The 27,090-nt window shown below is 36.7% G+C and overlaps 1 protein-coding gene across 3 annotated transcripts in view; it reads left to right on the top strand.

The window, feature by feature from the left end:
• LOC122809220 (hemicentin-1-like) overlaps window positions 1-24,778 on the top strand; it is a 607,229-nt gene extending 582,451 nt beyond the window's left edge. For all 3 annotated transcript variants that reach the window (XM_044080533.1, XM_044080535.1, XM_044080534.1), the window contains exon 10: window positions 22,361-24,778. In XM_044080533.1, coding sequence (XP_043936468.1) covers window positions 22,361-22,384 — 24 coding nt within the window. In that variant the 3' untranslated portion in view covers window positions 22,385-24,778. The remainder of the gene's footprint in view (window positions 1-22,360) is intronic.
• The last annotated feature ends 2,312 nt before the right edge of the window (window positions 24,779-27,090 follow it).

Below are 27,090 nucleotides of genomic sequence, written 5' to 3'. Positions count from 1 at the left end.
TCAGAGCCCCAAGTAAAAAAAATCCATCCTGATGGACATCCAACATCAACAAACTTTACAACAAACACAAAAAGTTCCTGTCTAAGAAAACTAAGGTGAGGCCACAACAATGGAAAAGCACCCTCCTCAGCCTCAACAGGCAAATAAGACAATATGTCAAATCCTCTAAGGGTAACTTTGAGGTAAAATTTTGTAATCATAAGGCCTTTTACAGATATGTACATAGCTTCAAATGTAGGACCAAAGCATGTGCCAAACAGGTGACTAACGGTATTAGACACACTGATCCCGCAAAGATAGCAAATCTACTAGAAGACAGATTTGGTGAAAATTTCACTCTCTTAACCCCTACAGACATCACAAATCTTGCCCCTCAACTTCCCCCCACCCTACATATCTGAAGAGTAAGTCATTAAAGCCTTGTCTAAGGCATAAAACACAGCCTCTATGGGACCAGATGGCATCCCAGGCTGTCTCCTAAACAAAGTAAAACATGAACTAGCATCACCATTAAGTATCCTATTTATTCACAGCCTAACCACTTACTTTGTTCATGTGGAATGGAGAACAGCAACAGTTATTCCCTTCCACAAAGGTGGCTTAGTAACAGACCCAGGGAATTATAGACCCATAAGTCTGACCAGCCTCATCTGTAAACCATGGAATGTATCATCAGAGACCTTATAAATAAAGACATAGGTGACCTCCAAACCCTGTATTCAACTCAATTCAACTTCGTCAAGGGCATATCCTGCCTGCTAAACCTGGTGTATTTCTTTGAAAATGTGACCAGGGCCATTGAGAAGGGCATATCTGTGCACACAGCATACCTCAACTTGGCAAAGGCATTTGATACAATCTCACACTCAGGTATTACTGATAAACTTAGCAAACTGAATGTAAACCCCTTTGTTGTAAGATGGGCTGCCAACTGGCTCACAAACCAGTCACACACTATCAAAATGGGTGACTCCACATTGACCACCAGTGGGGTGCCACAAGGGACAGTGCTGGACCCCCTACTGTTTGATATATACTTCTCAAAAGTTCAGGCCAAAATTAAGGGGCTGTGGCTGACCAAGTATGCAGACGACTGCTCTCTCTGTGAAATTATTAACTCCTCAAATTATGTCAGTATACTTCAAGAGGGTCTTAGGCAGACCAACAACTGGTGTCTTAGTCATGGTCTCAAACTGAATGTAGAGAAATATATCATCATTGCCTTCTGTAAAAACAATGTCCCTTCACACTATCAAATTTACAATACCCAATGTACCTATGAAGTGGTAAGAGATCTGAGATCACAAGTAGACTGCCACCTTAGCTTTGACCACCATGTGTCCACTGTAATAAGGAAGGCTTTCTATGTAACACACTTGATTAGCAAAGGCATTGCCTCTAGAGCAAAGGAGGTTATAACCCTTCTATACTCATCACTGATCCAGCCCATAATTGAATATAATGCCCCTTTTGACATGTACCGTACAAAACACTTGCAGCAATTGGAGAAACCTCAGAGGTTATTAACTAAGAACATCAAGGATCTCCCGCATGTGCCTTGCACAGACCAGCTATAAATTCTCTGTCACTATACTCAGTATAGTATAGATTTTGTAGAGGAGACTTATGCCTGGCTTACAGTACAATCTCCAACCCAAACCTAATGAATTTGCTGCACATCTGTAAATCAAACAGGACAAGAGCTACCCATTCCAGGGACCTAAATATGGTCTGCGACTTGAAATGACATGCTTGAGGGACAGATTTGTCTCCCAGTGACTGTTGCATCTTTGGCATAGGCTGCTAATTCATGTGAAGCAGAGCACCTCTATGACACTGTTCAAAAGGAACCTGGACAAGTGCATGGGGCAGTGTAAATTCTTACCAGGGATAGCACCCACAACCCTCCTGGACATGGACAGTCATTAATAAATACAATCCTGGGTATTGACTAGAGTATCTATTGTATTACATTGGGATGAAATAGCTAGGCTTGAAATGACACCCGGGTCAATAGCCTAGTAACCTCCTATGATCGTATGATACCATGGTCCTACCTCAGGGAGCTATTCTAGGCCCTTTACTATTCAACATATTCATTAATAATCTTCACGAAGCTACCAAAGATGCCTCCATAATACAATACATACATGATGCCGCAATGATATGCTCTGTACCAAGTGTATGGCTACTACACAAAATGACCCAGGACTCCTTTCCTCTGTTGAGTCCTGGATAGATGACAACCAACTACTTTTAAATGATAAAAAATAATGCTGTTTTTACACAAATCTCTGTCAGCATAGAAACAATCCATCAACTTCACATGAGCAAATAATACCTCAACAAAAATAATTTCTAGCACAGGACTTCTTGGTGTCTTAATTGATGATAACTTAAAATATGATCAACACATCAACAGGACATCAAGAAAACTACAAAAAGTTGGACTTCCTCTACTGTAACAAACTTTCTCACTAACTAATCTAGGAATTCTTTAGCAACATCTTATCTTTTCCCATAACTTCTCTATGCAGCATCCATCCTGATTAATCTTTCCTCCACTTTAAAAATAAACTTGAAGTTTGCTACAATAAAATAACTGTTTACAACCAACTTACCAAACTGTTCACACCACTACACAGCACTGAAGCACCTACACTGCTTTGAACTAGTTAATTACCTTACCTACTCCCAACTGCTTAGTGCCCACAAAATAATACACCAACCCAACATCTGCTTATCACTACAAAATATTCTCAAACATTAATTCCCTCCTACGAATCTATGAACAAATATCTCCTGGCCAGGGCCAATTCTCATAACAGTGCAGGCAACTCACTTTATTCAACCTGTGTTGCTAAGCACTGTATTTCTATCCCACCCACCCTTAAACAAGACATCACCACACATTTCAAACACAACCTAAAACAACACCTAACTTCCCCATGGCTATGCTTATGTTCCCATCCTGACTAAATCCATCTTTCTTTTTCTCTTCTATTGCCAATCTATCAGTCACCTTGACTCTTTCACTTTTCTTGCCCCTGTCTCTTTCTCTTTCATCCCCACTACTGTTTCTCTAACTAACCTATATAGTGACTTCTTAGCTCATTAATGTAAACAAACATATACTAAAACTATCTTCATTATCATTGCTCTTGTATCTCCAGCTGTAACATGTGCATGTCTTTGACTTTTATAAAATAATATAGCTTCTAAAGTATATGATAAATGCCTTTATTATTTGTCTCATTTTAAATATTTATTTTATGTGGGGCTTTTCTCCCTGGGCTCCCCCTGAAAATGTGACATGTGCCCAGTCAGACTTTCCGGGAAAACAAAACACAATAAAAATGAATAAGTAATCTAGCTGATAAAATTGTTATACCTCATCCTCCATTATGAAAGCTGCCTGCAAGGCTAGCTTTTAATGCATAGCTGCACACCCACTAAATGATAATAACCAAATGAATAGCATACTGATGACAGCTATATATATATTGAAAGGAAAACATGGAGGAAAGAGGGTGCAAGGGTAAACATGGCAGCAGTGTTTTGATTTGGCTCCAGTCCCTGGGCTGCAAAATCTATGAATTTCAGTATTCTAACCCCCAGTAATATTAGTATCCCTTCTGTTATACATTCAAAACAAAGTACTAAATATCATTCTGTGAAATGACTGGCACAGAACCAAAGCCATCTTTCAAATGGAGTATTGATGGGTATAGCCTCAGAAAGGGCTAGACAAGTCTGAGGAGAAGTTAGATGTGCTAGTAGTCCTAATTACCCACGTCCCAGTGCATATATCTGAGATTAAATTGTTGGTAACCAAAATACTGTAAAGACAGATGCCCTCACCAAAACTGACTTTCTACAGTCAGCATCGACTCTAAAAGTAGATTTTTTTTCTCCAAGACTTTCAGACTTTGACCTTAACACAGGAAACAGATCCTATGTAGATGGAAGAAATTTAAGATTAGTCGTTCTGAAGGATACGAAAGTGATAATCCTATTGTTTTTTGAAGACACATTTACAAGTCACCCTTCAATTTAAATCTTCTGTAAAGACATGGAGAGCACATAGAGCCCTGACGCCACATCCAGGCAGGACTGTCCCCCTCAACATTTTATGTTTGCCTTTTTTCACATACTAATTCTAGAAATCCTCAAAAAAGTAAAAACGCACTGGATACACTCAGATTCTTTTATTACAAATCGCAAGTTAAAACCTCTCTTCAGAGATAAAACTTTCATCATAAGGCTTCCTCAGGCGAATACATCTTAGCAGTAGCAGTCAGCAATTAAATAATCATTAAAGTCACATGACATAATTTCAGATGGATTGATGTAATTCCCTTAAATAAGGTTTTAAAGTAAAACAGTCATTTAGTCCTGGTGGTAAATGGGACTTCATCCGCAAACTCCATTTCATTTCCTCACTTTCTGTTAACATTTTTACATCTCCACCTCTAAGTGGTTTGTAAATGACCTTCAATATCAAAAATTTTAATATGTTGTTCACCTTTATCTAAAATATGTTTACTTAATGCATTTGTCAATAATTTGCATTTTATATCACTAGGATGACCAGCTATACGCTCTTTAAACCTTCTATTGGTCATTCCCACATAATAGCTTCACATAGTACGCTCTTAGCCATATAAACTAAGTTACTGGTATTACAATTTCCATAAGCTTGTAATATAAACTCTTTTTTTGTGACTGGATGTATTATTGATCGCTTCATATATAAATGTTTACAATAAATGCAATTATTACATTTAAAAGTGTCCTGCTTACTTCCACTTCCTAGAAAAAAGCTTTATGACTGCTCCTTGTAGCACAATGTCTGCTTGGCATTTGTAACCAAACACTGGACCTTCTGCTACTAAATCTTGCAGCCCTTGAACATCTCTTAAAATTTCCCAGTGCTTCAGAATAATATTTTTTATTTTAGTTGTATTCCTATTATAAGTAAGCATGCATCTTGTCTTATTTGATCTAATTCGTTAAGAAATAGAGAAGGTGAAATACACACTGAAATGTATAGAAAAGATGTGAAACGTAATAATTATTTACATCTCAATAGTATGCATCCTCCTTTTATGTTTGATAATATAGTCTTGAACCAAATGCAAAGGGTAGTAAGCTTGAACACACAATTAGATAAATCAGATAGTCAGTTAACAAATAGGAGTCAAGACTTTCTCATGAAAGGTTACTCAGAAAGAGTAGTGGAAAAGGCATTACGAGAGGTTAAACACCAACAGTCAGAGCAAGATATAGTTCCATACTTTAGCAGAGGTCATCATGGGAAGGTTTAACACGAATTAGGTCAAATAAGACAGGATGCATATTTTAGATAAAGGTGAACAACATGTGTTTAAATTTTTGATATTGAAGGTCATTTACAAACCACTTAGAGGTGGAGATGTAAAAATGTTAACAGAAAGTGATGAAATGAAATGGGTTTGGCAGATGAAGTCCCATTTACCACCAGGACTAAATGACTGTTTTACTTTAAAACCTTATTTAAGGGAATTACATCAATCCGTTTGAAATTATGTCATGTGACTTTAATGATTATTTAATTATTGACTGCTACAGCTAAGATGATATTCGCCTGAGGAAGCCTTAGAATGAAAGTTTTATCTCTGAAGAGAGGTTCTAACTTGCGATTTTTAATAAAAGAATTTGAGTGTATCCAGTGCTTTTTTACTTTTTGGAGTTTGTTTGGATATTGAGTACTGGTTAACTATAAGCTTATTAGTTTGTTTTGGGCAATTCTGGAAATCCTCCTAAACTGATGGGACATGCCTTAAGATTAGTATAGGATTTATCAAGATACTTGGTGGTGCAGTTGTGCAGCAGTTTGTATTGTCACCTCACAGCAAGAGGTTCTCTGGTTTGATTCTCCAATGGGGTGCCTCCTGTGAGGAGTCTGCATGTCCTCCCTGCATCTGTGTGGGTTTTCTCTGGGTGCTCCAGTTTCCTCTCACATTACAAAGACATGTATCTGGAGTGTTTCTCCCCAGGCTTCTGCTGAAAATTGTCCTGTTCCAAGTCAGACTTTCTGCGATAAACAAATGTTAAATAAATAAATAAAAGGAGAGAATTTGCTGAAGTCAGGTGTTTATAATGATGGAATATTATCTTATGTTAAATTCTCTGTCAAACATTTTTTCTGAAATGGAATGAGTTTTTAATCTTTTAATTCAGTCACAGAAGCACTCTTTCTTTTACAAAATCACATTTTTACCCAGACTCTACCTAGTTTATCAGATCCCAAACTTAATTGGAAGGGTTCTGTTATGAATTTTAATGAACCTAGACAAACAGGGGCTAAAGGATCATTTGAGATCAGTCAGCACTCAAAGAAGGCAACCTACCCTATTAACTTTGTAGATTTGCCATACCAGAAGAAGGAGAAAGATTAGTGGCTAACCCTTTTTCACCTAACAGTCTGCCTAAGGAGGCGAGCAGTTTGACACAAAGACTAAGGAAGAATCTGGCACACAAACTCCATTTCAACATTCCAAAAGATATCTCTTTTTACTCTTTAGAGGAGGAAGATGATTGTGTTGCCTTGTTCAGTGCTATGGATGTGGAAGAAACAGTGAACTATAAGACTGCTGTTAATGGGACAAAATGAGATAAGCCAATGCACCATTTCTTTTTGAACTCCATATTAAAAAAATCATCTAAAGCTAATGGGCACAAGTCCAACGGTAATACTACATGAGAAGGTGACTGTGTCTGTCTTTCCTGCCCAGAGTGACAATTTCTTCCATTTAGTGGTTGGTTTGGGTGTGTGGTTCATTTATTTGCACACTTGATTTACAAGGGCACTTCATGTCAGTGTGTTTTTTTGAGTGGACATTTGAGATTCCATCACTCCTGACAGACACCATGGAATGGGGTGCATGTCTGTTTCTAATTACTGTGACCTAAAAATGTTTATGCATGCACATACACTAACATGCAGCATGTCTTAATGTTTTTTTTTTTTTTTTAGCAATGCAGCTTGTTATCTCAGTGTGTATTTTGGTACCTATTTGAAATGTCAAGATTCATGAAAGTGAGCCCGGAAACACGGCAACTGAATGGAAGAAAAAAACAGGCTTAGATATATTAAGTATGAGATGGCCATTTCTAGAGATATTCCATCTTCTCCAAGGCATGCTGATCTAGTAATTAATATATATACATTTTTTTGGGGGGGGTCTGGGGTATGGTCCCTGCAAAAAACAAGTTTGAAGGAGAAGAATGATGTTTGATATTCACTCATCTGCATTTTTGGACTTTTTGCAGAATGTTGGCACTCAGCATTTTGAGTGCTGACATTCCAGTAGGGAACCATGTATTTTGGATATGTTATTATAGTTTTGTTTTCTGCTGACAGAGTGTGTGCTATTCCTGTTTTAAAATGACAATGGTAAAATTTATTTCATTAAATGTTAGAGGATGTTCAGATAAAAATAGCTATAATGCAGCAATGTATTGAAACATTATGATATTTACTTTTTGAAAGAAACTAAAATAGCTAAACAAGAGCATTGCCTTGTCTCATTCTTAAAAGGGCCAGAGAAAATTATTTGGCTGCATCCTGTAAAGATGAGTGGCAGTTTGGATTAGTAAACAACTAGAATATACAGTATTAGAGAAGAAAAGCAATAGGGAGAGTTGCTGGCTAATTTTTAAGCTGCAAACAAATCTAGAATATTCTGAAGCTGATATTTCACCAAGTTTAGAATATTCAAGGGAAAGATGCAATTTAAAGATTGATTCAAATTGGTTTCTGTGATAACTGTTGGTGTGAAGGAGACTGCACTGGTGGACCAGAGAAATGAAGGATTTTTCAGTGGTGGAATATAGTGATAATGCCCTGGTTATGGCACGTGCAAGCTGAGTTTTAGCAGCTGTCTCAGAAACTTGATGGCACAGGTAGATGGTTGGGTGTGTGCATCCTATGTGGAGAGGGAGGGAGGACGCATTGTCAGAGGGCCTATATTACATGATCGAACAGTGAAATGTTCGAACATGTAATAATCGACCCCTAAATAGTGAACCGTCGGAATGCCGAACGGTTCAATGGAGATCTCTGTACAGTGCGGACATGGAAGTTTTCCATTGTCTGCACTGTAATGCGTTCTCAGAGTTGGTATATTTAAGTAGTGGGGGGTGTAGGGGTGCAGGGGTCCTGCACCCGATAATTACATGTTCAAATATTTCACTGTTCGATCACATAATATAAACGCTTGTCAGATCCTATGTCTGGAGGTTGATTTCCTTGGTGAAGACCATGGACCTCAGGCAATTTGCTAGAACACTAAGCTTTAGCTCTTGATCTTGCTGAAGTCCAGACTAAGAAAACTGTCTCCTTCCAGAATTTTTCTGTTGGCAGCTGCAGTTGCTTCTGTTTTTCATCCATGAACTATATGCAGTGCTGGTTCATATCTTTAAAGAACTATATGAAGGGTGAAATGTTGCATACATAGCAGTGACCGTCTTGACTGTTTTTGTGTATTTTAAGGTGCTGTTGAACTTGTTTGCAAAACAGGAGAGGTTCAGTGAAGGGATATCAAAAAATGTAGCCTTGATGCCTAAAGTATAGTCTATACAATACAACTAGGAGTGTTGGCTCAAGGAAATGCCAGTTCCTCCTTTTCACCACCTTCTGTCATTTTATACAGTTTTCATATATTATGGCTGCTTATGTTTGAAGGGATAGTAGCTTAGGTCTTTATCTTATCCTTTAGTGACCCATCCAGTAACTCCATCCGCAACAGGGTATATTTCACTACCTAAGTCTTATAGAAATGCACCATGCATGTAAGGTGGCTCCGAACCTGGGACAAAGTGACAGATGTAAACATGTGTTTCTCACATCCATCCTTAGTTCCGAACTTCTTGGCTGGTGGCTATACAAACTCTGAGAGGTTTAAAATGATTCACAGGACTGTTTCATAGACAGTGGTGTCTAACATTGGAGTCTCTGCCCAAATTGAAAATTCCCCTAAGGAGACAGATACAGGTGACTTTGTCTGAGTTGCAGCACAATATTAGCAGAATCCTTTAAGACATCCACCAAAAGCAAAATTACATAACAGAATTGTGGGGTAAATCTAGAATATTCTATAACATTCTTTGGCAAGAAGGAAGGGATTAGATAGCAAATCAAACTTTTGTTGATTTTACTGTGAAACTCTCCAAAGCTAGTGTTTTCAGGAGTGCTGGGGAGAATCACCCATTCCTCCTTATTGAGGTATTTGACTCACCAACCTAAAAGGGATTCATTATGTCTTACAATTTGAATGGACTGTGTCAGATGAGTATAACTGCTGATGTGGAGGACGTTTGTGTAGAAATATGCAGGGGCATCTAGGTTTGATTTTGCAGTGAGTCTTGATGCAGAAAGTATACATTAACCTTAAAAATTCCAAGAGAAAGAGCTGTGAGATGGCTAATAGCTGTTGGCACCACAAAGTACAGAATTATAGCACTGGCCTTAGATGCACCGAATACTGGTGCCACAGGTAAAAAGGGGATGCGAGAAGAAGTCTGAAGTTTATTTCATTGAGCTGTACATCAGTCAGCTTATTATATTCAAAACAAGGTATCACCAGTGGGTTAAGGGACCTGGTTATTTCTGACTTGGAGTCTACAGATTTGAATAAAGAATAGTAGCTTTTATATTTTGACAGATGTCTTAGTATCCAAATAATTTAATTTTGATGCAATCTTAGTATAAGAAGACCCTACAGTTCTCTTAGCAGTAGGGTATGACAATGTAGGAATAGTAGCTGAAATAATAGAAACAGCCTTTTAGAAAAGAATAGATGTACATTTCTTCAGTTGTGGAAGTGTAACAGTTATAGATTCTTTTTCATCACTGCAGCTCAAAAGCTGTTGTGACTTAATTTTTTTTAAGTATCTGTCTGTTTATTTGTTTATTTATTTGCTTACCTATTTTGCATTTGTTGACTTGGTAGATGTGCTGATCACTTTCAGCCACTACCCACACCAAGTAGCAGCAAATAAAGGCAGGAATACAACCTGAATATTAAAAAGATTTTTATCGTGTACATTTGAAATCAATTTAAAATATGAGTTTACAGAGAAAACATTAAAATTAATTGTAGATAGAGTACAATAATAAATGTTTTCAAAAAGGCTTGAGTGTCATTGCACACTTTGTTTATATTATATCCAGTGAATTTAGAGATTTTATGGCAATACAAGGATTTAATTTTAGAAAAAGTACCATGGCAGGTATTTTAAGAGGAGGCACTGCATAGTTTTTTCAAAGCAGTGGTGTTGCACTAACTTGAAACAGTGTCTTCTAGGAGAAGAGGAAATAATTGGAGAATTTCTTACATTAGAAGGGAATAAATTCACAACAGATGGAGTAAGTTTATGGAAATAGTTGTAGAATTCATGCATGTACAGGATATTAGATAATGGTAATCAGACAGGTGTAAGCATTTAGAGGTAGCAGCTTATATATAGAAAGTGTTGCAGATACAAGGAAGTGATTCTGTGGAGAGGAATAAGTTACAGTAGAGTGTTCTGACATTTGAAAAGTGAATGATTACAGTACTGTGTTCTGACATGATAAATGAATGATTACAGTAGTGTGTTCTGACATGATAAATGAATGATTACAGTAGTGTGTTCTGACATGTGATAAATGAATGATTACAGTAGTGTGTTCTGACGTGATAAATGAATGATTACAGTGGTGTGTTCTGACATGATAAATGAATGATTACAGTAGTGTGTTCTGACATGTGATAAATGAATGATTACAGTGGTGTGTTCTGACATGTGATAAATGAATGATTACAGTAGTGTGTTCTGACGTGATAAATGAATGATTACAGTAGTGTGTTCTGACGTGATGAATGATTACAGTACTGTGTTCTGACATGATAAATGAATGATTACAGTGGTGTGTTCTGACATGTGATAAATGAATGATTACAGTACTGTGTTCTGACGTGATAAATGAATGATTACAGTGGTGTGTTCTAACATGTGATAAATGAATGATTACAGTAGTGTGTTCTGACATGATAAATGAATGATTACAGTGGTGTGTTCTGACATGTGATAAATGAATGATTACAGTAGTGTGTTCTGACATGTGATAAATGAATGATTACAGTAGTGTGTTCTGACATGTGATAAATGAATGATTACAGTAGTGTGTTCTGACGTGATAAATGAATGATTACAGTAGTGTGTTCTGACATGATAAATGAATGATTACAGTAGTGTGTTCTGACATGATAAATGAATGATTACAGTAGTGTGTTCTGACATGTGATAAATGAATGATTACAGTAGTGTGTTCTGACATGATAAATGAATGATTACAGTAGTGTGTTCTGACATGTGATAAATGAATGATTACAGTGGTGTGTTCTGACATGATAAATGAATGATTACAGTAGTGTGTTCTGACATGATAAATGAATGATTACAGTGGTGTGTTCTGACATGATAAATGAATGATTACAGTAGTGTGTTCTGACGTGATAAATGAATGATTACAGTAGTGTGTTCTGACATGATAAATGAATGATTACAGTACTGTGTTCTGACGTGATAAATGAATGATTACAGTGGTGTGTTCTAACATGTGATAAATGAATGATTACAGTACTGTGTTCTGACATGATAAATGAATGATTACAGTGGTGTGTTCTGACATGTGATAAATGAATGATTACAGTAGTGTGTTCTGACATGATAAATGAATGATTACAGTAGTGTGTTCTGACATGTGATAAATGAATGATTACAGTAGTGTGTTCTGACATGTGATAAATGAATGATTACAGTAGTGTGTTCTGACATGTGATAAATGAATGATTACAGTGGTGTGTTCTGACATGTGATAAATGAATGATTACAGTAGTGTGTTCTGACGTGATAAATGAATGATTACAGTACTGTGTTCTGACATGATAAATGAATGATTACAGTAGTGTGTTCTGACATGATAAATGAATGATTACAGTAGTGTGTTCTGACATGATAAATGAATGATTACAGTAGAGTGTTCTGACATGTGATAAATGAATGATTACAGTGGTGTGTTCTGACATGTGATAAATGAATGATTACAGTAGTGTGTTCTGACATGATAAATGAATGATTACAGTAGTGTGTTCTGACATGATAAATGAATGATTACAGTGGTGTGTTCTGACATGATAAATGAATGATTACAGTAGTGTGTTCTGACATGATAAATGAATGATTACAGTGGTGTGTTCTGACATGATAAATGAATGATTACAGTACTGTGTTCTGATGTGATAAATGAATGATTACAGTAGTGTGTTCTGACATGATAAATGAATGATTACAGTAGTGTGTTCTGACATGATAAATGAATGATTACAGTAGTGTGTTCTGACATGATAAATGAATGATTACAGTACTGTGTTCTGACGTGATAAATGAATGATTACAGTGGTGTGTTCTAACATGTGATAAATGAATGATTACAGTAGTGTGTTCTGACATGATAAATGAATGATTACAGTAGTGTGTTCTGACATGTGATAAATGAATGATTACAGTAGTGTGTTCTGACATGTGATAAATGAATGATTACAGTAGTGTGTTCTGACATGTGATAAATGAATGATTACAGTAGTGTGTTCTGACATGTGATAAATGAATGATTACAGTAGTGTGTTCTGACATGATAAATGAATGATTACAGTAGTGTGTTCTGACATGATAAATGAATGATTACAGTACTGTGTTCTGACGTGATAAATGAATGATTACAGTGGTGTGTTCTGACATGTGATAAATGAATGATTACAGTAGTGTGTTCTGACATGATAAATGAATGATTACAGTAGTGTGTTCTGACATGATAAATGAATGATTACAGTAGTGTGTTCTGACGTGATAAATGAATGATTACAGTGGTGTGTTCTGACATGTGATAAATGAATGATTACAGTAGTGTGTTCTGACGTGATAAATGAATGATTACAGTAGTGTGTTCCGACGTGATGAATGATTACAGTACTGTGTTCTGACATGATAAATGAATGATTACAGTAGTGTGTTCTGACATGTGATAAATGAATGATTACAGTAGTGTGTTCTGACATGATAAATGAATGATTACAGTAGTGTGTTCTGACATGTGATAAATGAATGATTACAGTAGTGTGTTCTGACGTGATAAATGAATGATTACAGTAGTGTGTTCTGACGTGATGAATGATTACAGTACTGTGTTCTGACATGATAAATGAATGATTACAGTAGTGTGTTCTGACGTGATAAATGAATGATTACAGTAGTGTGTTCTGACGTGATAAATGAATGATTACAGTAGTGTGTTCTGACATGATAAATGAATGATTACAGTAGTGTGTTCTGACATGTGATAAATGAATGATTACAGTGGTGTGTTCTGACATGATAAATGAATGATTACAGTAGTGTGTTCTGACATGATAAATGAATGATTACAGTAGTGTGTTCTGATGTGATAAATGAATGATTACAGTGGTGTGTTCTGACATGATAAATGAATGATTACAGTAGTGTGTTCTGACATGATAAATGAATGATTACAGTAGTGTGTTCTGACATGTGATAAATGAATGATTACAGTAGTGTGTTCTGACATGTGATAAATGAATGATTACAGTAGTGTGTTCTGACATGTGATAAATGAATGATTACAGTAGTGTGTTCTGACATGTGATAAATGAATGATTACAGTAGTGTGTTCTGACATGATAAATGAATGATTACAGTAGTGTGTTCTGACATGATAAATGAATGATTACAGTACTGTGTTCTGACATGATAAATGAATGATTACAGTGGTGTGTTCTGACGTGATAAATGAATGATTACAGTAGTGTGTTCTGACATGATAAATGAATGATTACAGTGGTGTGTTCTGACATGATAAATGAATGATTACAGTACTGTGTTCTGACGTGATAAATGAATGATTACAGTGGTGTGTTCTGACATGTGATAAATGAATGATTACAGTAGTGTGTTCTGACATGATAAATGAATGATTACAGTAGTGTGTTCTGACGTGATAAATGAATGATTACAGTACTGTGTTCTGACGTGATAAATGAATGATTACAGTGGTGTGTTCTAACATGTGATAAATGAATGATTACAGTAGTGTGTTCTGACATGATAAATGAATGATTACAGTAGTGTGTTCTGACATGTGATAAATGAATGATTACAGTAGTGTGTTCTGACATGATAAATGAATGATTACAGTGGTGTGTTCTGACATGTGATAAATGAATGATTACAGTAGTGTGTTCTGACATGATAAATGAATGATTACAGTAGTGTGTTCTGACATGTGATAAATGAATGATTACAGTAGTGTGTTCTGACATGTGATAAATGAATGATTACAGTAGTGTGTTCTGACGTGATGAATGATTACAGTAGTGTGTTCTGACATGATAAATGAATGATTACAGTAGTGTGTTCTGATGTGATAAATGAATGATTACAGTAGAGTGTTCTGACATGTGATAAATGAATGATTACAGTGGTGTGTTCTGACATGTGATAAATGAATGATTACAGTAGTGTGTTCTGACATGATAAATGAATGATTACAGTAGTGTGTTCTGACGTGATAAATGAATGATTACAGTAGTGTGTTCTGACATGATAAATGAATGATTACAGTAGTGTGTTCTGATGTGATAAATGAATGATTACAGTGGTGTGTTCTGACATGTGATAAATGAATGATTACAGTAGTGTGTTCTGACGTGATAAATGAATGATTACAGTAGTGTGTTCCGATGTGATGAATGATTACAGTACTGTGTTCTGACGTGATAAATGAATGATTACAGTAGTGTGTTCTGACGTGATAAATGAATGATTACAGTAGTGTGTTCTGACGTGATAAATGAATGATTACAGTAGTGTGTTCTGACGTGATAAATGAATGATTACAGTAGTGTGTTCTGACATGATAAATGAATGATTACAGTAGTGTGTTCTGACATGTGATAAATGAATGATTACAGTGGTGTGTTCTGACATGTGATAAATGAATGATTACAGTAGTGTGTTCTGACATGTGATAAATGAATGATTACAGTAGTGTGTTCTGACATGTGATAAATGAATGATTACAGTAGTGTGTTCTGACATGTGATAAGTGAATGATTACAGTAGTGTGTTCTGACATGTGATAAATGAATGATTACAGTAGTGTGTTCTGACGTGATAAATGAATGATTACAGTACTGTGTTCTGACATGATAAATGAATGATTACAGTAGTGTGTTCTGACGTGATAAATGAATGATTACAGTAGTGTGTTCTGACATGTGATAAAAGAATGATTACAGTGGTGTGTTCTAACATGTGATAAATGAATGATTACAGTAGTGTGTTCTGACATGATAAATGAATGATTACAGTAGTGTGTTCTGACGTGATAAATGAATGATTACAGTGGTGTGTTCTAACATGATAAATGAATGATTACAGTAGTGTGTTCTGACGTGACAAATGAATGATTACAGTGGTGTGTTCTGACATGTGATAAATGAATGATTACAGTAGTGTGTTCTGACGTGATAAGTGAATGATTACAGTAGTGTGTTCCGATGTGATGAATGATTACAGTACTGTGTTCTGACGTGATAAATGAATGATTACAGTGGTGTGTTCTAACATGTGATAAATGAATGATTACAGTACTGTGTTCTGACGTGATAAATGAATGATTACAGTGGTGTGTTCTAACATGTGATAAATGAATGATTACAGTAGTGTGTTCTGACATGATAAATGAATGATTACAGTGGTGTGTTCTGACATGTGATAAATGAATGATTACAGTAGTGTGTTCTGACATGTGATAAGTGAATGATTACAGTAGTGTGTTCTGACATGTGATAAATGAATGATTACAGTAGAGTGTTCTGACATGTGATAAGTGAATGATTACAGTAGTGTGTTCTGACATGATGAATGATTACAGTACTGTGTTCTGACGTGATAAATGAATGATTACAGTACTGTGTTCTGACATGATAAATGAATGATTACAGTAGTGTGTTCTGACATGTGATAAATGAATGATTACAGTAGTGTGTTCTGACATGATAAATGAATGATTACAGTAGTGTGTTCTGACATGTGATAAATGAATGATTACAGTAGTGTGTTCTGACGTGATAAATGAATGATTACAGTGGTGTGTTCTGACATGTGATAAATGAATGATTACAGTACTGTGTTCTGACATGATAAATGAATGATTACAGTGGTGTGTTCTAACATGTGATAAATGAATGATTACAGTAGTGTGTTCTGACATGATAAATGAATGATTACAGTAGTGTGTTCTGACATGATAAATGAATGATTACAGTAGTGTGTTCTGACATGTGATAAATGAATGATTACAGTGGTGTGTTCTGACATGATAAATGAATGATTACAGTAGTGTGTTCTGACATGATAAATGAATGATTACAGTAGTGTGTTCTGACGTGATAAATGAATGATTACAGTAGTGTGTTCTGACGTGATAAATGAATGATTACAGTAGTGTGTTCTGACGTGATAAATGAATGATTACAGTAGTGTGTTCTGACGTGATAAATGAATGATTACAGTAGTGTGTTCTGATGTGATAAATGAATGATTACAGTAGTGTGTTCTGACATGATAAATGAATGATTACAGTAGAGTGTTCTGACGTGATAAATGAATGATTACAGTGGTGTGTTCTGACATGTGATAAATGAATGATTACAGTAGTGTGTTCTGACGTGATAAATGAATGATTACAGTAGTGTGTTCCGACGTGATGAATGATTACAGTACTGTGTTCTGATGTGATAAATGAATGATTACAGTAGTGTGTTCTGACGTGATAAATGAATGATTACAGTAGTGTGTTCTGACATGATAAATGAATGATTACAGTAGTGTGTTCTGACGTGATAAATGAATGATTACAGTAGTGTGTTCTGACATGATAAATGAATGATTACAGTAGTGTGTTCTGACGTGATAAATGAATGATTACAGTAGTGTGTTCTGACATGATAAATGAATGATTACAGTATTGTGTTCCGACGTGATGAATGATTACAGTACTGTGTTCTGACGTGATAAATGAATGATTACAGTAGTGTGTTCCGACGTGATGAATGATTACAGTACTGTGTTCTGACGTGATAAATGAATGATTACAGTAGTGTGTTCTGACGTGCTAAATTAATTATTACAGTACTGTGTTCTGACGTGATAAGTGAATGATTACAGTAGTGTGTTCTGTTCTGACATGTGATGAATGATTACAGTAGTGTGTTCTGACATGTGATAAATGAATGATTACAGTAGTATGTTCTGACATGTGATAAATGAATGAAGTAGCATATTTCATTGAGTGGTTTTTGCATTTTAATGATTTACCCAAGAGAAAGACAAGAAGACAGTATTCAAGCTGTGAAGTAACGATATCCTTTGCCATACAATAATAAGTGTTAAGGGTGAGGAAATATATGAATTGCCATGAATGTTTCAGCTGTCAAGAGTAGATTTTAGTATATGAAATTGACGTGAGCTTTGAAAGCCAAGGTGAGGTGAAGTAGTAGGCCATGGTATTTGAATGTATTTGTATGTTCTATCGAGTTGTTTTTGTATGAGTGAAGGATAATGTACTCTTTTAACATGTACTTTGCAATGTAAATGGCACTTGGGTATGGTATGCTTTTTGCAACAATCACTGGGATAGCATCATGGCCAATGGCTCTAAATTGGCTTCTGTCTGGCTGCATCTGCTGCTATCAGATGTAAAGGATGCAAGTGTTCCTCAGTCTGAACAATTTGTACTTTCTTTGGTGTCATTTTCAGGACTTTCCAAGTTTATGGATTTATGCAAGTGAGGCACTTTATTTCTATGCAGTTTGTGCCCATTTGCATTAGTTATCCAAACCATGTATGTTATCAAATTATGTTCTATAGTTAGCTGACTGCCCATTGCTCATATGTCATCATTATTATAGTGGATTTTAAAGGTTGCGTATAGTTCATAGTTCATAGGTGGTTACTAGGCTAACAACCCAAGGGCCTTTTTAAGTTTAGCCATGCATCCTAAATCTCTGATAAGTTATGATACCCTGGATAAGTCTAAGCAGGAGTTTGGCAGATGAAACCTTTACAAGCAGGGGCCTGGGAGATGAAACTTTTACAAGCAGGGGCCTGGAAGATGAACCATTTACAGGTTGCCTGTATCCGTTAGAGACATAGGTGCCATACCAAGGATGAATTTCCTATTCATCATGCAATTGTCGAAGTTGCACTTGAATTGGGTTAGGGAGGAACTCTGCTTCACATGGATGGGGAGCCTGTTCCATAGACTGGGTAATCTCTAGTATACATACCTGTCTCTCTAGCAGGTCCTATTTACATCACAGGCAAGGTTTAAGTCTTTATAAAGGGTTATTCTTTTGCTGTTTTGTGGATATGCACGAGGTCTATCATAGTGGCGTCTGACAATGCCCTGTATGCCAGGCATAGAGTCCATGTTTCCATTCCTTGAAGCAGTCCTAACTTCATGCATAAAACCAGTCTTATTTGTCATACTTTTGTATCAGTGCTTTGATTAGAGAGGGGAACAGTTAAGTAGTGCTTTGCTATTTTTCACTCTTCTAATTTATTAACTTCTTCGAGTTATTTTTTAATTTTAGTAATAGCACCTTCACATACTTTCTATTATTCAGAAATCCTTTCACTTGTTTCCTGGTTTCAAATCATGAAGGTTGCGCTATATCTCTCTGTTTATATTTCAGACTGTTTCAGAAAGATATTTGTCTCAGCCTGCCTAATATGAGCTAGACTGATCAGATCCAGTGGTTTTCATTGTTCACCACTACCTTAATGAGACAGAGCCTTGTTGCCATTTAAGTAGTATAAATATTTCTTCTATTAATGCTTTGGGAAACAGGTACATGTTAGCTGTTAGTATGTGCTTTATTTTAAAACAGGGATGAAGTGTACTGCTACACTGAAAAAAATGTTAAATACTATTTTTTGGTCAATGAATTGTAAAACTAAGCACACTATCAAAAACTACAAGTAATTGCCATTTGCCTTGCTAGATCTTTGAAGAAACAACTGCCAGTCACTGATAAATGAGCAGAGCTGACAACTATCACACCTAGAAAAAGTATTGGCTAGACTGTCTGATTTATTTTAGGACTGTAGTTTTGAATACTTAAAACCCTGCTTTTCACCTCTTAAATACTGAAGAAAATCTAAAAAGACAATAAAAGGGTTACTAACTTATAGTAAGGACAAATTGGTGTAATTCAGTTAAAAGGAATAACTGTGAAGGCAAGCCTGACTACTCATGCAAAGCCTTTGCATTATAATTTAGGAGAAACATGTGAGCTACCCCCAAGGAACTAGTGAAGTCACCCAAAAAGAGTGCTTCATGATGCAGCAAGTAACTAAATTTTGCCCCAACTCTTTAAACTGGAAAACAGTTCTTCTTCAGTTTCCTTGCTGAGCTCAGTAAACTGACTGAATCTCAGTGATGTTCACTGCTAACATACCTACAATATGAATGCACAATATATGAAATGAGGGACTGACTTCAGTATGTTGCCTATCCTTTTTCTTTGCAACCTTTTTGTTTTAAACATTTGGCTTCATGCCTGAAGTGTGAACTGAGGATAATGTCCCCCTACATTAGGGAAGGACCACTACTGAGCCTGAAAACTACAGACTCATATATCTCACAAGAATTATTCTCAAGACAATGGGAGGGAATGAAATGATGGCCCTCATAAGCACAGAAAATGGCAACCTAAAGTTCCTTAAAACAAATCAGTTTGGATTATATAGGGTAGATCCCACCTTATACTATATTTTTCTTTGAGAAAGTCTTGTATGAAACCAAGTCTGTCCATACAGCATACCTCAAACTAGTTAAAGCTTTTGACACAATTCCACACTCAGGTATCATAGATAAGCTAAATAAATTAAATGTAAACCATGACATTAACCAATGGATAGCAAACTGTCTCACAGAGATAGACCCCAGCTCATTAAGACTTGGGGCAAACACTTATCCAAAAGGATTGTTGCCAGCAGTGTCTTCCAGAGCTTAGTACCAAGGTTTCTCCTGTTTGGTATATACTTATCTGATGTCACAGCTGACTTAATATACCTTTTGCTAAGTTTGCTGATGATTGCAAACTAGGAGCCATCATCAACACCACTGGGAATTCCCAGATTCTACAAAAAGATTAAACACGTGCAAGCAAATGTTCCCATGTTGATGGCCTCATGCTAAATGCTAAAAGGTATATTATAATATCCTTTGGTAAACAGAAGGACCCCTGCTGCTACCATATCAGTGATCCCACCTAGGAACATACAGTTATCAAAATCCTCTGCATATTTGTTGACAATGAACTCTCTTTCAACCACCATGTGTCCACAGTATTTATGAAATAATTCCATGTAACCCAGGTCATTCCAAAGGGTATTTTCTCAAGGTCCAAAAATATTATCATACCTAAAACTAAAAGAAACCATAAAGATATGATATATGAGCATATTAGGTATATTAGCTTGATTAAAAAAAGAAAACCCAGTTGCTGAACACTTTCTTAATTATTATTCTAGTCTTTTTGATTCATTATCTGTTTCTGTGTTATTACAGGTTAAAATAAATGCTGTATACAAATATTTCTGTGTATGGAAAGTATTTGTGTTTTAAAGTTTCACACTTTAAAACAATATGGATAAATAGTGAATTAATTTGCAAGTATTTGATTGGTTGAGTGTTTAATTGTTTATTAATTTATTATGTATTTAAGGTGGGTTTTTAATTATCTTCCCCCTGAAAGCTTTTGCCAAGGTATCTAGGGGGGTTTTTTTGTTGTTTTGATGTTATCATAACTCTCTGCTCCTCCCTTATTTGGCAGATAATTTAACATAATGCTCCCTTTTATATGTACCTACCCATGCAGATGATCCAACCTGAAAGATCTCAACATTTGTGCAAAAAAAAATCAAGGGCATGAGTTCTGTTACTTATTATGAGTTCTGTTACTTATTATAAGTTCGAGTTCTGTTACTTATTATAAGTTCTGTTACTTACGCTGAATGACTTAGAGCCCTTATCTCTCTTTCTGTCTCATAATGACTCCTAAGGGGTGACCTTTACCTAGCCTAAAAGGTCTCAAATGGCCTTGTCATGAGCAATCTCCTTCATATTTACAAAAGCAGCAACACCACGAATGACCATACTACAGATCTTAACCTTCATCAAAAGATAAATAGAACCTACTGACATAACAGGAACCTTAATCAAGCAATCTAGTTACTTCAACCTCTTCAAAAGTTCAAAAGCAACCTGGATGAATACCTTGGTAAGCATGTACACAACCCCAGTCTTACCTCACCTATCCCTCATAGAAAGACGTAGTAAGTAATAGAACTGGTAGTAACTAGTCTACAAATGACCTATTCAAGTAATTGGTAATAATGTATGAACCTAAGAAGTTATAGGAAGAAATCTTGGCTGCTGTGATTTCTGAGAGTGTGGTGGCAGATGGTAATTTGTTTTCACAGATATCCTTTTCTTTGTGTTGTTGTGACTGAGGAATTGGTGTATACACATTTGGCAGATGTTTAGGAGAGGAAGGGGACTTGCCTCTCAAAAAAAACCATTCTTATATATATTTTTCATCAGGTTGAATTCTAAACCAGTTGTCCTATTGTAACTGGTTCTGTGCTGAGCTGAGAATTAGACAAGCCATAGTAGAAGCATTTTAGTATTCATACTACCTAGTTATTTTGCTATATACTTTAAAACAAGAGTTCTCTCAAGTTTTGCATAAGTATTATATATTACCATCTATATTCAAAAATGTTCATATAAACATTTATTTAAAATGTTGTTTTCAAAAGCATCATATTGAATTCCTACTATTCTGCTCAGCGGGATTGTCACAGTAGGCCATCAGTAAATGAACTTGATTTTTTTCTAGGAAGCAAATAAACTGTAATTTCTTGTTTAAACAGTTACTGCTTTTTGGATTTTGTAGACATTGCAACTACTTCACTAAAATGTCTCTAGTTTGATATGTTTAGAACTCTAAAATTAGTGTTGATAATTCTCAAGACCACTGTTCTACTTTTTAACCTTTAGTCAACTTCATTTCCCTGAGAATTGTGAACAGATGAGAAAAAAATTAAATTTATAACTGTATTGTTACAGAAAAACAGAAGGACTTCTTCACTTCTTATCATTTTTATGTTTTATTTCATACAGCAAAAAGATGAATCAAATCTGTAAGAACAAGAATTAAAGAAGCCAGTGCACAACGTTATATTGCAAAAGAATATTACATCTGTGGGAAGAAAACAAAAGACCATTTCAAGTGCCTCGTTGATATTTTCATTTAAACTCTCAGATTATTTACAGTATACTCTACACTTGAGCTCTTTGTATCACTCCTGTACATTTTGTATGTGTTTAAGTTCCATGCCTGATGACCATTAAGCCACAGACACTGTTCATTTGTTCACTGTCACCAGGGTAAAAGAAATCCATGTCACAGCCATATTTCAGGCAGCTAAAGGGGGTAATCTGTGTCCTCACTGGCACTGCAGCCATAAAATGTGTGTGTTTTATAAGTGCTAACACCACCCCAGGTTCAGGAAGATGCACACTCTGCTTCATCAAATCCAAGCTCCTGTGAACCAGCTGTTCCTGCATTATTGCGCCTCCTCCAAGGGATTATCACTTTGGATGGCCCACTCTGCCCTCCTCGAATCACAAAATAGTTACACCCACCTTCCCCAAAACAGCTCCAACAAATATCCAGGCTGATGATCAAATTATAGTAACCTGGAATGCAGTCTGGGCTTTCTTCTTCTATGCCAACAGAGCTGATTTCTGTCCTTGTTGTACTTTAAGAAAAATACAAATCATATGTTTGATATATGCTCAATAGCATTTCATTTTTATAGCTTGGTATACACATTTTGACTTTATGTATGCTCAGTAACATTTAATTTTATGGTTCAGTATACATATTTGACTTTTCATGTTTCTTTTCTGCATAATACAGTGACAAATGAGCAGGTTTATTCATTAACCTGATGCTGTTCATCAGACGGACTAAAAAGCATTAAAATGTATTTATTGTGCATCACCCCATTTGATGCTCTGACTATAAGACTGCAGTAGCAGGTGCAACTGACCTGGGTGCAAAGTGTTAGAGGATGCAATCTTATTGTTCATTCATCATCCTGACTGCTCTGAATGCAATACAGGCTTTTAAAAGCAAGTATTGCATTTTTGGTCAAACTTGAGTATTGTAGCATTTTGTGTGTGGTCTAACTATAGCATCTGCTTGCTACATTGCTTGCCACTGTTTGCTACAATTTCAATGTAAAACAATTTTCTTTTTTTTTAACTAAAACCTGAGTGATGTAGCACTCTGTGTAGGATATAAGCTGTAGCAACAGTTTAGAATAGATTTTATTTTAAGTAAAACCTGAGTGCTCTAGTGTTCCATTGAGAGTATAAATTGTAACAAATTTTGGCTACATATGTAGCAAGCAGTTTGCTACAGTTTAAATGTAAATAAGATCTATTTTTAACTAAAACCAGCAATTTATCACTCAGTGAATGATATAAACTGTAACAACTGCTTCCTACATTTCTAGCAAGCAGTTTGCTACAGTTTAAAAAGCAATATAATTGTTATTATTTTTTACTGCAATGTAAGGAAGGATGGTTGGGGGCAGTGTACAGAAATAGGACCTGAATGGCTGGGCAGGACGGGTGTCTCCTTTATCCGAATCCTGGCTGCCCTCTTCATCCCACATTAACTACCCCTCTAGGCAACTGTTTGGAGCTACAAAGATAGATATCACACACTAAAGTTGTCAGCGAGGCACCTGTAAAGTTGTATATGAAGGGGAAAACAAGGCTTTTTCTGCTCAGTGTCACCCTTGAAACTCACTGGGAGTTTTTTCTTCTTTTCTTTTTGTCGACACCCAACCCCTCTTTCTGCCCATTGTTGCCAAAGCCCTGTACAATGCTGTTTCTGGCAGGCTTGTTTCAGGTGCATGAATCTTGCTCACTTGTGAAAGTGGCAAGAATGCTCTGCACTTCTTGGCAATCTTACACCTCCAGAGACCTAAATACAAGTGCTCTGTCCCTGGGCCCTACCACAGATGAAGCTCTTACTGCAGGACTTAGAATCTCTCTGGGATGGGAGAACCAACATCGGCTTCTCATTCCCATCCCTTCCTGGTTGGCTGCTCCAGCACCAATGCCAGTAGAAAATGTTGGCTGGGACATTGTCATCTGCACCCCAGCATTGCCTCCACTTGGTGCAAACAGGAAGAGCTTGCACAGGTACAGCACTAAATGCAGGGCATTTGTTTACACTGATAGTCAGAGAGGCACCTGTTAAAGTTCCAGGGCTTACAGCACTCCATTTTCTTCACTGATGTAACAACATATTCTACACATTTTCAGGAGATACTATGTCTGCCCTTACTGCTGGGCATATATAGATAATATGGATGGAATCTCAGACTTGCCAAACTTTGTCTCCAATATTTTCAGGCTATGACATAAGTCTCCTAACAGCAAGCAAGGAATAAAGAAAATTCAGTCCCACTCATTTCATATTCCCTTGGTTCATCTGTCTGGAATACACACACACATATATATATATATATATATATATATATATATATATATATATATATATACACACACACACACACACACACACACACACACACACACACACACACACACACACACACACACACACACACACACACACATTTATGGGTCCACTTCAAAATCCTGAATCTCAAAATCTCTAAATTCAAAATACTGAAACCAAAATCTCTAAAGCTCAAAATACTGAAATTCAAAATAATGAACTCAAAATACTGAAAACACACTGAATACAAATGCTTATTATATTCCAGCTCAAGTACATACTGAAACAAATAAAACACAAACCACATTACTCTTCTCTAAGTATAAGCAGGGGGCTAAGCCCCCCTGCACCCCCCAGAGGGGGGCTGCGTCCTCCACACCCCCACTACTTAAATATATCAACTCTGAGATTGCACTTTAGTGTAGTGAAGTGCAATCTCGGAGTTGATATATTTAAGTAGCAGGGGGTGTGGTAGGTGCAGCCCCCCACATGGGGGTGCAGGCGGGGCTTCCCCCTGCCTATACTTGCAGATGAGTAATATGTTTCTGGATGTAGTTCTGCTGTAATATAGTTGTGCTGCTGTACTGTGTTTTTTTTTTTTTTTTGATATTTTGACTTTCAGTATTTTGAGTTTTCAGTATTTTGAGCTTTAGAGATTTTGGTCTCAGTATTTTGAATTTAGAGATTTTGAGAATCAGGATTTTGAAGTGGACCCTTATATACCTATAGGTTCATAGGTTCATAGGTTGGTACTAGGCTATTGGCCCTAGTGCCTATATAAGCCTAGCCATAACAATTCCCTGGCTATTTCTTCCCACATCATTTATTTTCCTGGACCCCTGTCTAGCAGGGCGACTGACGTGATGATGTGATCCCTGGGGTGAATTTCCTTTCTCCCATCCAAATGTCAAGGTTTCTTTTGAAGAGGGCCAAAGAGGCACTCTGCTTGACATATATGGGCAGTCCATTCCAGAGTCTGGGGAATCTCTGCATCAGGAACTTATCCCTCCAGCGTGTTTTGTTTATTGTGATGACAAGGTTTAGCTCCCTGGAGTGTGTGGCTCTGAGGGATTGGGATTTCTTTAAGTGTAGCATGCCCAACAGCTCTGGGTTTGACATGTCCTTGTATGTTAAGCAGAGATCACCTCTGAGTAGACGATATGTAACAGAGTATAGCTGGAATTTTTTAAGGCGGTCAGCGTAGGGCATCTGCTTTAGGCCTGTGATTCTTTTAGTGAGGTATTTCTGTGGCCTTTCCAGTTGTTGCAGATGTCTTGAGAGGTACATACCAAATGGGGTATTGTATTCTATAATGGGTCTAATGAGGGATAAGTACAGTGGGACAATGACCTCCTTTTTTCTGGATGAAAATCCCTTAGTGATGATGTGTGCCACATAGAAGGATTTCCTGACTGTTGTGGCAATGTGGTTATCGAAGGTGAGACCACTGTCCACCTGTGTCCCTAAATCTCTTATCACACTTTCGGTGTTTATTGTACTGCCACCTATGTGGTAATTGATGGGTACATGTTTTTTCCCAAAGGGGATAACTATACATTCCTTGGCACTGAGCTTGAGCCTAAGGCTCTGGTACCAAGCATCTGTTTCTGTAAGGTCCTTTTGTAGAGTATCCACAGCATTTGGGGATTCAATAATGGATCCCAGTTTGCAGTCATCTCTGAGCTTTGTTAGCCAGAGTCCCTTAGTATTGGCCTGCACATCAGAGAAGTAGATACCAAACAAGAGCGGTCCCAGGACTGAACCCTGAGGTACTCCACTTGTCACTTGTCTGGAGCTGGATTTGGAGTCGGCTACTTTTAAAGTGTAGGTTCTGTCAGTAAGCCAGTTGGCAACCCATCGAGTGACTTAGGGATTAATGCCCAGCTTAGTAAGTCTATCTATGATTCCAGAGTGGGGGATGGTGTCAAAGGCCTTGGTGAGGTCCAGATAGGCTGTGTGGACCGCCTTACCCTCATCCACGGCTCTGGAGACTCATATCTCAATATATATACGCACACACATATGTATATACATATATCAATCTACAGAAGCATGAGTAATGAAACTGGACAATTTGCTTAACAATTGATTGTTAATGCACAAACATTTACTGATATTTCTGTAATTTTTATGAAATCGTATATGTAATATCATAGGTTCATAGGTTGGTACTAGGCTATCGGCCCTAGGGCCTATACAAGCCTAGCCATAACAATTCCCTGGCTATTTCTTCCCACAATATTTATTTCCCTGGAGCCCTGTCTAGCAGAGTGGCCAATGTGATCCCTGGGATGAATTTCCTATCTCT

This window comes from Protopterus annectens, chromosome 8.part0 (assembly GCF_019279795.1).
Source record: "Protopterus annectens isolate FY-2018-M chromosome 8.part0, PAN1.0, whole genome shotgun sequence".
Lineage (NCBI taxonomy): Eukaryota > Metazoa > Chordata > Ceratodontiformes > Protopteridae > Protopterus > Protopterus annectens.
Note: the sequence above shows the minus strand (reverse complement) of the source record. Positions and strands in the feature narration are given on the sequence as shown.